The 12,945-nt window shown below is 41.4% G+C and overlaps 1 protein-coding gene across 11 annotated transcripts in view; it reads left to right on the forward strand.

Moving 5' to 3' along the window:
- DMD (dystrophin) overlaps nt 1–12,945 on the forward strand; it is a 1,855,422-nt gene that overhangs the window by 822,846 nt on the left and 1,019,631 nt on the right. For all 11 annotated transcript variants that reach the window (XM_034754682.1, XM_034754655.1, XM_034754674.1 and 8 more), the window contains one exon: nt 8,846–9,018. In XM_034754682.1, the coding sequence (XP_034610573.1) occupies nt 8,846–9,018 (173 nt within the window). The remainder of the gene's footprint in view (nt 1–8,845; nt 9,019–12,945) is intronic.

Consider the following 12,945-nt stretch of genomic DNA (forward strand, 5'->3'; position numbering starts at 1 on the left):
TCCCCAAAGGCTGCTGTCACTTCAGCTGCTAATGGGTTTCTCTAATCCTTTATTCTTAGAAATGAAAGTTGTGTGCACTTTTGTTAACCAGGTTACAAAATCTCCCAAGGCCCTCTTGATATCTAAAACAACTTGAAGTGATTTTTTTCATCTTGAAAAATGGAAGGGGTATATGTGTGTTTATACACTCACTTTCTCTCTCTTCTCTGGATCATTGGATGTGATCCAGCTGTGAATTTCATTAACAAAAAGGCAGATTTCATATATATATATATATGAAGCTTGTTTATATATATACACATCCATGTTCTAAACTGGTAGAGAAAGAAGCCAGAGAGCAATTAGTGCACCTGGTTGCACTTGCAGGTTGGCCCTGGCCCAGGTTAAGATTAGGGCCAGCTGGGGGGCAGAATTAAGGACAAGTCCCATCTGAGATAATCAGGGTGACTATGATGGGTTTCCCCCCGGGGTGCCACCTGGAAGTGGGATACAACTGAGCCCCCTGACCTACCAGCCTGGGCTCCCTTTCACACTGTACTGCTGTGACAAGCTGCAAAGCTCTCCAGCCTGCACTTTCACCAGCATACATACAGGTAGGGACACACCCAATTGCCCCTGCCCCTGCCCCTGGTCATGCAGGATCTCTGACCAGCCCTTGCATAAGAAGGCTACGGCACTAAGGCAACTCCCAGCTCCTCAGGTTCGCACCCCCTCTGGAGTATAACCCAAAATTATACAGTCTTGCGCTGCACAGGGAACTGTACAGCATAAGCTCATAAAATTTGCCCCCTCCCTCAATGTGGAGAGGAATATGCAACAACCTTTGCCCCTGAGTTGTGATTCTTCTTCAAGTGATTGCTCATGTCTATTCAACTTAGGTGTGTGTGCTCGCCACATGCACTGGTGCCAGAATTTGTTCCCTCAGCAGTATCTGTAGGAGACCAGCTCTGGTGGCTCACGTATACCACAGCACAAAGGGTGCCACCGGCCCTCTCCACCCTCAGTTCCTTCTTGCTACCAGTAATGGTGAATGGAACTGGTGTTGCTTCAGCTAGAGCTGTTGCTTTTCATTCGTTTGAACTCATTTACCTCTTGCAAATATTACTGCATATAATTTCCCGCTAGTTTAGTTCAACCTATTTGTTAAGTTAGAGACTTAGTAGGTCTCTAAAGGGACTTCGCCTTGGCATGGTGCATGCCCCAGTCCCCAGGCTTTAAACCCTGCGATCGCTGTAAAAGGCCCATGCCCATTAGCGATCCACTTAATAGTTTATGGTACTTGGGCAGTCACATTAGTGATAAGTGTAAAATCTGCAAGTCCTTCAAGCCCAGGATGAAGAAGGCGCATGACATTCATTTGAAGGCACTCCTGATGGAGTCTGCCCTTACCCCGATGTCGGAGCAATGCTCTGATTCAGCACCAAGCACCGTGACCTCGGTGCACAGCACCCCGCTGGTACCATCTATGAGCTGGCACCAGTCTTCTTCCATGGCTCCAGCCAAGAAGCCCAGGAAGATGGGGCGAGGAAGGTCTCCAGCTTCCTGTGAGGGAAAGGACAAATCTGGGGTGGACCAAGCCCTTGTCATGGGCGCTTCTTCACCCCCTTGGGGATCCTGGGCCCCAGCTCAGGTTGAGTGGTGTTGCCCAGCCCACTCCCCACCAGCTACTCCAGATGCCATCTCGCCGGGGGTCCTCCAAATGGCACAAGACATTATGTCCCTCCTGATGCCGCTCACTCTGGCCAGTGTGGGGTCCCGGTCCCAAGGTAAACCCACGTTGGGACCACCACGGTCTCCACCTTTCCGGCAGCGCTCCCCATCATAGGGGACGTCCCTCTAATGGTAGCCCTCTCGCAGCCGACATACTTCTGACTGTGATAGACAGAAGCTTCTTAGCCCCATCCAGTCTCCCATCTCTGTTAAATACAAGTCATTGTCTTCAGGATCAGAGGAGTCAAATCACCATTCATGGTGGAGGCTTTAAGTAGCCTTCTCCTCACCTTTATTGGCCCAATACAGTCCCTCCCTTTCCCTGACCATAGGCACTACTCCCTGCTGGTTCTCTTGGGGGCATAAGCAGCCCTTCTTCCCCCCCACCCCCAAAAGCAGAGAAGATAAGTCATCATTGGGTGCAAAAAAGGGATAAATCTCCATTATCCTAGTGGCTGGCTGCAGCACCCTTGTATTCTGGGGAACTCTGAGAGAGATTCTTCTTCTCTAAGGACCCACCTGTAATACAGATTCTTTGCTGCAAGCCATAAACAAGCTTATATATGTTTATATATGTACATGTTAGCATACTATGCAACAGTACTAATGCCATGTAAAAATGGCACTGTCACAGAGTGACTGGCCTTCTGAAGGATAACTGGTCTAGCCTCATTTGTGACTCATTGAAGCCTTCTTCCTAGGTGGGCAAATATAGTGTAGCCACATGACAGGTAAGTTATGTGCTTAAATCAGTCCAGCCCTGGATATAAAAGAGAAGCTTCCAGAGAGGCAAAGCAGGAAAGTGAAGTCCTGGCTGCTCACCTCTCCAAGTCCAGGGGGAAAGGGGTAGCTCAAAGAAGCCAAGTGAGGGCTGCATCTTAATTATCAGCACAGATCCTAGAAGGAGGGCTGTGAGATTCCTGAACTAAGAAGGGAAAACCCTCCTGTCTGCACAGGTAGTGTCTATACTGAAGAACTACAGTGGTGCAGCTGCAGCACTGCAGCTGGGCCACTGTAGCATTTTAAGTGTAGATGTACCCTAAATTCCCCTCATTTACACCTGTGCAGCTCCAGTGAAGGTTATGGTATTGCACAGGTGTTACTGAGGGCAGAATTTGCCTTTTGGTGGTGGTGATGTGTGGCAAGTTAAATACCCATGTTAACTTTCAGTTCCCTAGATGAGCTTGCAGGGCTCACAATGGGGGAAAAACATTTTTCTCATTGCAATCAGAGCACATTTGATATGGAAATTGAGAGCCAAATCTGGAGTCTGCTTTTTAATTTTTATTTTTAAATTCAATGAGATAGTATATTATTGACTAATAATTCTCTGCTGCTTTGTTCCTTTTTCACCTAAAAAGACATTGACTTCATTTTGACTGTTAAATTAAACTTATTGTCTTTCTGAAGTGATTTAGAGAATGAAATGGCTGGGATGCCAACATTATTATTATTATTATCATAATTCCAGCTATCGGTGGTATCCAATGTTTTACCTGTTTTTAGAAAAGTTGCTGGATGTTATTTCAAAAGTGATACAGAGTATCTTAAATTAGCTGAACAAATTCATTCGGCTAGAATAGTAAAGCTGGCCATGTGTGGTGGAGAGAAAGCAACATGGATTGTATAAAGGAAGCCTATTAATGCTCTTTGAAGGAGTCGTATAATAATGAATAAAGAAGAACCAATTAATCTACTGTATTTGTATTTTTAAAGCAGTGTTTATGATGAAAAATAAATCCTCACAAAATCAAGGTAAAACTGGCATATATTAAAAACTGAAAGAGAAAATGAAGCGTTACAGGTGAGATTCTGTGCTACATTTACAAGAAGCACAGCACAGAACTCGCAATACAGGAGGAGAGATGGAGAATAAGGTGACTGTAAGACAACTTCGTGCCCTTCCAATCCTGGGTTCTTCTAAGGGCTGGAGAGGCCTCCAGAGTAAATTAAACAGCCCTGGGGACCTGTCTCAGTTATGGCAGCCTTACCAGGACTACTCTCTGGGGCCACAGTGCTGCCTGGAATCTCCACGCAACTGCCTACTTCAATCACACCACCACCATGCTCCGCCTGCCCCTGGTATGTCCCGTAAGCCACAGCTGCCATAGGGATCCTTGCAGGTCAGTTTTAGACTTTTGCAATGCATGTGTTGGAGGATTCTCCCCTGAATGGAGACAGGGCTTTTACTGCCCTTATATACAACTCCAGCTCTTTAACCTGGTCCCTGTAGGACAGGTGAGGTGCTCACTCTAGGAATATATATATATATATGAGATCAGTTTTCTATATGGAATAAGATTAATAGTAGGCTGAGTTGAACACCTATACAGAGACAAATGTTGTTTAATATGTTAAATATCAGGAAAAGAGGGTGAGCAGTGAGATGACAAAATTTGAAGATGACAGTTATTTTGGTAAAGACCAGGAAAAACATTGAGCAACTTCAGAAGCACCTGACAAAGCTAGGCAACTGGGCAATGTGATAGTAGCAGAAAACAACTGTAGTCAAGTGTAAGGTTATGCAGTGTAATGGGGTAATGGCCCTTTCAGACCAGAAAAAGGTAGTGTGAGAGGTTAGTTAGCCCATTCCAAGTGTCCAGAAAACCAAAACAGATATTGGTGAGAGACAGATGGTCCTGAGGAATAGTTTGTGTCTGGGAGGCTGAAAGTATAGGAAGAAAACAGTCTATTTTTCCTTTAAGGGCCAAGGATCAGGAGCCTTGTATTAGTGGGTGAGGCAAGGCTTCCCTCTCTCCTTGCTGGTCCAGATAAGTGCTTGGGAAGCATAAAGGGAGTGGTTGGTTGATTGGGTTAGTGAAAAGAAGGCTCAGAGCCCAGAAAGAAGGATTCAGCCAGCAATCTGCCCCCAGAAAGAGGGCCGTGAAACCCTGAACTAAAAGGAGAGTTTGTGTGATGGGGAAGCTAAGATTTGAACCACACATCCCAAAAGCAGGGCTGTGGAAATCCTGAAGCTCACTTTGGGACGATGAACTATGTTGAATAAATTATAACTCAAAAGAAGGGGAATTTTGTTTTAAACATGTTTTAAATACTTTTTCTTTTTTTGTCTGTAAGTGGATTCTCAGAACTCAGAGGGAAACTGGGGGGGGGGTATTTACAGGGGCATTCTGGGATACACCTGTCTACACACATCAGAAGGAATATCTTAAATTACACATAGCATTCATGAGTTCCTGTCATCGTTATGGGCTGTTCAACAAAACACATTGCTCCAGGTGAAGCTGTAGTTCAAATCAGAAATAATGTTATTCTGCATTACGTTAGAGTTAGAGAATAATATTGAAAATATTATAACACCAGTATCTAAATCAATGGTACATCCTTACTTGGATACTGTAATTTTATTCCGTTATAGAAGAAATAGAAAGGTTCAGAGAAGGACAATAGAAATTTTAAATGCCTTAATCCCTTAACATGAGTATATTCTATTGACTTCAGCAGGGATACCTCTGTGAATAGGGATTATTCACATGAGCAAGGGTTTGCAGGATCAGACCCTTACTTGGGCAATTTGTTTATTATACCTCCTTGTGGCATGGTGTATACATTGATTGCACAATGTTGTACCTAAATAATTAGTACATGCATATACTTTATGCCCACATGAAATAAGAAGTATAAGTCTTAATGCTCAGTGTGCAGTTTTCACAGGATTCTGTAACAACAAAGTAGTCTTCAGGAGGGGAGAAACTACCCAGTCACTGGATGGAATATGGATTCATAGGAAGACACTGATAGTACCACTACAAAACAGTCCATTCATGTTAATTGTCCCTTTTCTTCTACTTGAAACAGAGACCTTCAAATCCTTTGCTGTTAGTGCCAGTGCATGCTCTTTGGGATTGAGAGGAAGGTGGAGTCTGCATTTATTTTTTCACGTGGCGAAACAGAGTTACTAAGGTCTAGTCAGAGGGCTGAGGAGATTCATATAGTGCTAGAGGGAAATTTTATTTTTCTTTCTGCTTCCTCCAAAACTGCTCAACCCTCTCCACTCCAATTCTGCTGGTGGTGTAAGAGTGCTGTCACCCACAAGCTGCCAGCTTGCTCCTCCCTTGCAGGCAGTCCAATCAGCAGCCTTCCCCACTATGCCTAAAATACCACTTTGGAGCAGGGAGCTAGCTGCCAGCCGGAGAAGCACTCTTGTATTAAGCAGAATTAAGAAACATCAGCCCATTGCTCTTATCAGCTCTCAGCTCTGCGCTCAGTCTGAGGCCATATACTTCAGAAGGAAGTGAGGGAGCGAAACGGAGATGCCGAGCAATGTGGGCAGAGTCTAGGCAGACAGTGGGTGGCTAGGGAAAATGGGCAGGAGAAAAGATGAATTGGACAGGTAGCAGGAAGGAAGTACCAAATGTGGAATCTGTCAAGCAGAAGTCTTGGCAAAGCCTCAAAGGAGACACTGATCTATTTCAGCTAGACCCTTCCAAACAGAACTACTACAGAAATAAAAATGAAAAACACATCAAGCAACATAGGAGGTTTTTGTCGCACTGGAATCTGTGAGATGCCCTCCACAAGATATAGGCGTGTATTGACCTGCTTTTGAGCATCCTACAGAATTTGTCTGTAAAATGTCTGTAAAAAAATGTTCAGTTCATCCATATTACCCCGGAATAGTGCTGAGGATGGTGTGCCATACAGTACTGAGGTGTTTGTGAGGACAGAGGAGCTGTTCAATTTAGATGCTTATAGTACACATACTTGTCTTGTGAATTGTTTGTAGGTCTCTAATATGTATAATTTTATGCTGAAGATTTTTTACAATTGGGTTATTCAGTAAAAAAAAACAATATTTGCAGCATTCCATGTGACATAAAGACAAAGGAACAGAAGGAAAGTTGTGAATTATGGCTGTTGAGTAGATTGACCAATGTGCCAGAGGAGGTCAGCTTCTTGAGGAAATAGTTTTCTCTGGTACTCAGATTCATTCCATATTAATCCACAAAGGGAAATTTTCATATTTTTTTTTAACGCAAGTTTTATGCTGGAGTCACTAGCATGCCTTCTACTTTGCATTGGATTTTCCCAACCAATTCATCATGTTAAAAAAAAATTGGTAGAGCTGAAAGGGGAAAAAATGTGGTAGATTAGACCCCATCCACGGTATGATTTAATGCCTTTGTAAGTGTTTTATGCCTTTTCAGGAACAGGACAGGAGGAGGGAGATGTTCAAAAAACCACCCCATTTCTTTTTTCCTAAATATTAATTATGTCCTTCCCAGTCACCTATTAAGAGGAGACAGATATTTGATACGCCCCAGAATGGAAGCAAGTTCCTGACATAGTGATATGATTTTCCCAAATGAGCATTTGAAAGGGGCCTCTCAGGGAAGAACCCATATCTAATTAAGGATATTTGGGAAACACCTCATCTAAATCCCCTCTATCTCACTTCTATCATTGCAGATCCTGATTGGGTTGTAGAAGCTTATCCTTGGACATTATTGGGTTTTTAAGAATTAAGATGTGGAGGTTTAATTTTTACTTCCTGCACTCTCTTTGGATTTATCCTATTTTAATATTCTATGCTGCCTTCAGCTTCCCTACTGAGCCTTGGACATACTGAGGAAGTATGACTGTCAGGAATATTAAAAGGTCTAAGTAGAGAAACTGAAAGGGACATCCCCAGGCATCCCAGAATTTACACTGAACGCACAATGAAGCAGAATTATTGGCATTTCAGCAATATTCTATAGATACTCATGCATTATCAGTAGACACATTTTAAGTCAAGATGATAGAGTGGAGATAAATTATTCTTGGTCTTCATCACAAACACCCAGAAATCGTCAAAGCCTTGGTCTGCTAGAACCTATTATTTATTTTATTTTATTTATTTATGCCTGTGAGTAGACTGCTTGGGCTGCAATTGACAATACTACCACTACCACAAGTTTCCTCCAGCCACAGGCCACCAGAAGGTTAGCACAATAGATGGTTTCACATACAGGCAGCTGGCACTGTAGTGGCAGAAGTAGGGGGACTTACATTCACCCTCACTATGGGTAGCACCTCTCCAAAGCAGATGTGAAACAACTTATGGAAGGGCAGAAAGAGAGGAACAGGAAACTTTTTTGATATGAGAAGCAGCACCAGAGGAGACTTCAAAGAGGAAAAGGAAGGGAAGGACCAGAGAGAAGAAGTGAGATTAGAGGTTCTGAAGCTACATTCACTGATACTTGTAATGTGCTTTGGGATTCTTGGATGGAAGACAGAATAGAAATAAAAAAATATTATTTATATATTACATAGTGTACAGTCAATCCACATAATTCTCTGTCAGGATTTAATGGAGTGACTGGATGAATAATTTCAGAACCACTCACAACATCTGGAGTTTTGAAAGCTTAAGATAATAAGGCAATTTTAAATATCTTTAAGGGTCAGGAAACAATTCTGCCCTCTTCCCTTTCAGTCCTGCAGTGCACACCATTCCATTTCTTGGTGAAATATGGAGGATTTCACCTTCCTCTGAAACATCAAGAACTAACCACTTTTGGGGACAGAGAGTTAGACTATATGGCTCAAAGTTCTGATCTAGAATGGCCAACCCTATGTTGTGAACATAGATGGCACATTCAGCAAAAGTCAGTGTCAGTGGCACTCAGTATATTAATTATTTCAGGCTGTTACATTAATATCTGTGACATGCGTACTGAACACAACGTCTTACATATCATAGCAGCAATTAAACAGTTAAATTTCCCTCCAGAAAATGAATGAGCATGGCTAACTTGCCGGATCATTTCTAAGCAAACTTGATTAACCAGGTGGTGTTTTTGAAAGGATGTGCAATTTAAGTTAAAAGGGGTGTTTGTTCTATTTCCTTATAAATAAACTGGGTTAAAGTAGTGGTAACCTTAACACATGTTATTTCCTGTGGAATTAATGACTAGCTGAGGTTAATGGGCCTCTGCTTCACCTTAAGCCATCAGTTCTCTCCACTAGTTATTAATTCCCCAGGAAATGACTTGTGCCTCAATCATTATTGCTTAAGTATTGTAGGACTGTTATCATTGTCAAGGTTATTACAGTGTTTTTGTTTTGTTTATTTGCTTTTTAACAACCGCTTATGTTTCATTTTTTTTCTTCTAAAATGTTGATGTTGCAGAAAGTTAAAGGTCGCCTGGGGAGCTTCTCAGGTCAGATTGAGGTGATTCGCAGCAAGAAGACATCAGCTTTGCAAAGTGCCACACCTGGGGAAGCTGCAAAGATACAGGAAAAGCTGACTCAGCTTAACTTCCAATGGGAAAAAGTTAACAAGCTGTACAGGGACCGACAGGCGTAAGTAACTTCTTTATATTGTTATTGATGGTGAAACTCATTAACATTTGGCTTACTGGTGTGATTGTGCCTGCTTTTGTTATCTAACAGGACCATACATATAATTTTTAAATTTAAATTGAAAGCAATTTTGTAAAATCTAAAAATATTTTGTCCAATTGCCATTTCTGTTGCACTTTATATACTGTATATAAATGCCATGTGTGTGCATGGCCATTTGCAGACAACTAAAACTCATATACCCCTCCCCTGAAGATTTTACAGTCTTAAGGCACTGATCAGACAACTTTTCCATGCAAGAAAACCCCTTGTGCTCAGTGAAAACACTATTGATTTCAGGATTTGACCCTATGGTGGGGTATAGTTTTGAAAAAATCCATTCCAGTTTTAGAGATGTTACAGGTTACAGGATTTTTCCCCACTTGAAGTCCAAGGAATGAGTCTGGAATTGGTAATAACTCTATGCCCAGAATATAATCTTTTTAAATGCACCCACTGTATATTTGATATTAGACAGCAAGGGAAGTCAATAAACAAAGGTATGGGAAAAGGTAGTGGAGCAATAACACAGTGGTGATCAATCATGAGATCTATTTATTTAAGTACATATATTTTTATTTTGTTTGGAATGTGGGTTGAAGTGGAAATCAGGTTATGATGGGGAAAGTAGCCAAACCCGCCTTACTGATTAAAGTCTTGTTTGTGCTAGTAATATAGCATATGTCTAGCAATCCAGTAATTCATTTTATGCCCCATATACAAATCTATATTTAAAGCTTTTGGCATCCTTTACTAAAATGTCTAGGTTCCTGTAAGTCTTCCTTAAAATGTATAATTGGATGAGATACCAGATGTCATTGGAGATGTACCAAAACTATGCACAAATGTCTCTGCCACTTGGGATATATCAAGTACTTGAGTAGCAGGTGTACTTTAAAGCTAGCAATTAAGTTTACCTTAATTAAAAGCTTATAGCTTCAGAGTTCAAAACTTTTACTGCGTTACCACAGAGTAGTACATGGTGATTCTTTTGAGACTCTCATTTGGAGACTATGATTCTAGTTTTGAAAATCCTTACACGTGTGAGTGATGCCATTGGAAGTATTCGTATGAGTGTTTGTAGGATTGGACCTTATGTCGTGGATTTATATCAAGATAATACTGTCAAAATACTGTTTAGTCCTAGTCTTTAGAAATTCTTCTTGATAATTACTGCAACTGTTCCCATCTACCCCAGAACAAGGAGTTTGAAGTTTGCTGTAATGTCACTTTCCTCCTAATTTCATTTTTAGATGTGCTGATACAGTGTCCCGTCAGGTAGTCATCAGCATATTATACTATCTGAAGAAGTGCATAAAGTGTTTCCAAACCACTTACTGGGGGAAGAGGAGGAGAATCTCATTTATACTAAAAATCTCATTTATAATTCAGAACTATTACTATCATATAAATGGGTTAAGGGGGTGAACCCATGGGAGCAGTGAGAAGGAGAAAAAATGCTTTACTGAATTGCGGACTAACTCTTTAGTTTGTCCGACCAGCCAAACCTAAGTAAACTAACTGGAATATGGTGTTTATTAAAAATGAATTGACAGTGGCAGACATAATTTAGATTGAGTAGAGGTATACTTCTAGATAGCCATCCAGTAACCAACTTTTCTTTCGGTTTATGCTTTGTTTTGGAGGATAAGCCAAGGAGGAAAATCAGGGAGAGTTGTAGTGGAAAGAATAATTCACTAATCCTTGTGATGTCATTGCTGTTTGGCTTCATCCTCTAAAGTGTAAATTAGAGAGACAGATGTATAATCTGGGAAGGTTTCCAGGGTGTATGGTTGGTGCTTTTTGTTGTTGTTTTTTATTTGTTTTTTAAATAAGATAATTCAGCACTGGCTGCACTAACTAGGATTCTTCTGTTTGTCGCAATGCCATTTGCAGCAGTGAAGATGAGGTATAAGTGCAGACTGGTAGCAGGTAACACAGTTTTTTCAAAGCTCAGCTTCAGCCAAATTCTTATATTCCACACTAATAAAATGAATGTTCAGTACCTTTTTGAGAGTCCCTCCCCACCCCGTATACAGTGATGGATTAGCCTGGCTAATTGGGGGCCCCTGGAAAAATGGGTGCCTGCCAGCCAACCTGGCACTCCTGTTGGGGAATGGGGTCGGGGCGTAGGGACTTGTGCCACTCCGCCAGTCCTCTCAGTGCTTCTGCTGGGGTCCGGGGTTAGGACACCCCTCCGCCCTGACCTTTCTCCCCGGCAGGAGTGCCAGGACGGGAGAGTCGGGCAAGTGCCCATGGCAGGAGCATGGGCGGGTGCAGGGGGACTGCAGGCAGAAAGGGTGAAGTGGGCCCCACGAAACCATAATCTGCCTCTACCTGTATAAATATTATTGCACTGCTCTGCATGGGCTCATATAAATATTCTTGCACTGTTCCATCGTGAGGGAATAGCGTCAAAGAGTGAAAGCTGGGGATTGGAAGTCAACTCCTCCAATATTTTATTCCTAGCACTGTCATCATTTCCTCTGTGCCTCAATTTACCCATATGTAAGATCTACTGTAATAATATTTAGTTCCACTGAGGGCTGTTTTGAGATTATATTAATATCTGCAAAGTGTTTTGCGATCATGAGATGAAGGGCAAAATATGATTATTTATTATTATTTTCCAACTGCAGTTTTCTTAGTTTTGTCCTATTTTGGTATGATTGACTATGATTATAACCTGTGATCAGTTCAACTGCTTTCTGGAATTGCACGGTTTTTTAAATATCTTTTGCTTGCTGTGTTAGTTTCAACTTTCTTTTTTAAATCTGATTTTTTTTTTCAGAACACGTATTTTGTGAGGTGGATTTGGGCTGCACAAAAATGCTGGGGAGGATATGACCTTTAGCATTTTGCTTCTACCTATCTGTGTATATAAGGGGTAAAAGTATCATCACAATTATACCCATAAGATTTGTATCCAACATACATTCTTAATGCTGAAGTCTTAGGACAGTTTTCAAAGTATTATTGAAGAAATATCTTCTTTCGCTTTCAAATTCAATTGATTGGTGGGTGGATGTGCAAATGAAAAGGTGCAGATTCTGGGCTTGAAAGGTGGCTGCAACAAGCTAATACACACATCCCTGAGTAACTCATGTTCCTGAATTTTAGAAAGTCATGGAGTTTTAGTAAAACAGATGTTTCCACTTCTACAAGTGGAGACTAAAATAATGTTATTCCAGTAGGTGGAGGTGAGGTAAGAACAATATCTATTACAATGATCTTGTAGTTCTTAACACACATCCTGCTCCAGATCCTGTAGAAGTCAATGGAAAGATTCCTACTGACTTCAGTGAGCTTTGGATTTGGCTAATATATATAGTTTCTTGTTTTTCCCATATCCTCTGTCATATTTTAAGTTCCATTTTGTTGAAATTTTCTACTTGAACTCACGTTTTGGACAATATTTTTTTTTTCCTTTCTGAAACATGGCTTGCATTTTTGTGACAGAAATTGAGGAAAATACTCACCAAGCATAGGTGCTGGAACTAGGGGTGCTGCCTCACCCCCTGACTTGAAGTGATTTCTATTACATACAGGGTTTGCAGTTTGGTTCAATGGCTCTCAGCCCCCCACTATACAAATTGTTCCAGAGCCCCTGTCACCAAATGCCACTCAGTATATTTTCAGTATCCTGTTTATAATGAAGGGAAGCTGCTTTAAGCAGTGTACCTTTTATTGGACATACTAGCTTAACACTACTGTTGTAGGGGTCACACCAGCTACTAAGATCTTGTTTCAACTCTTGTAGTAGGCTGCCACATTTAACTGACAGAGTTTCATGCTTCCCAAAACTCCTTGCTTTGCAGGTACAGCTGGGTAGGTCTGACAAACTGGAAAATTGCCCAGTGTGATGCGTTAGATAGTTAATCATTTTAC

This window comes from Trachemys scripta, chromosome 1 (genome assembly GCF_013100865.1).
Source record: "Trachemys scripta elegans isolate TJP31775 chromosome 1, CAS_Tse_1.0, whole genome shotgun sequence".
Lineage (NCBI taxonomy): Eukaryota > Metazoa > Chordata > Testudines > Emydidae > Trachemys > Trachemys scripta.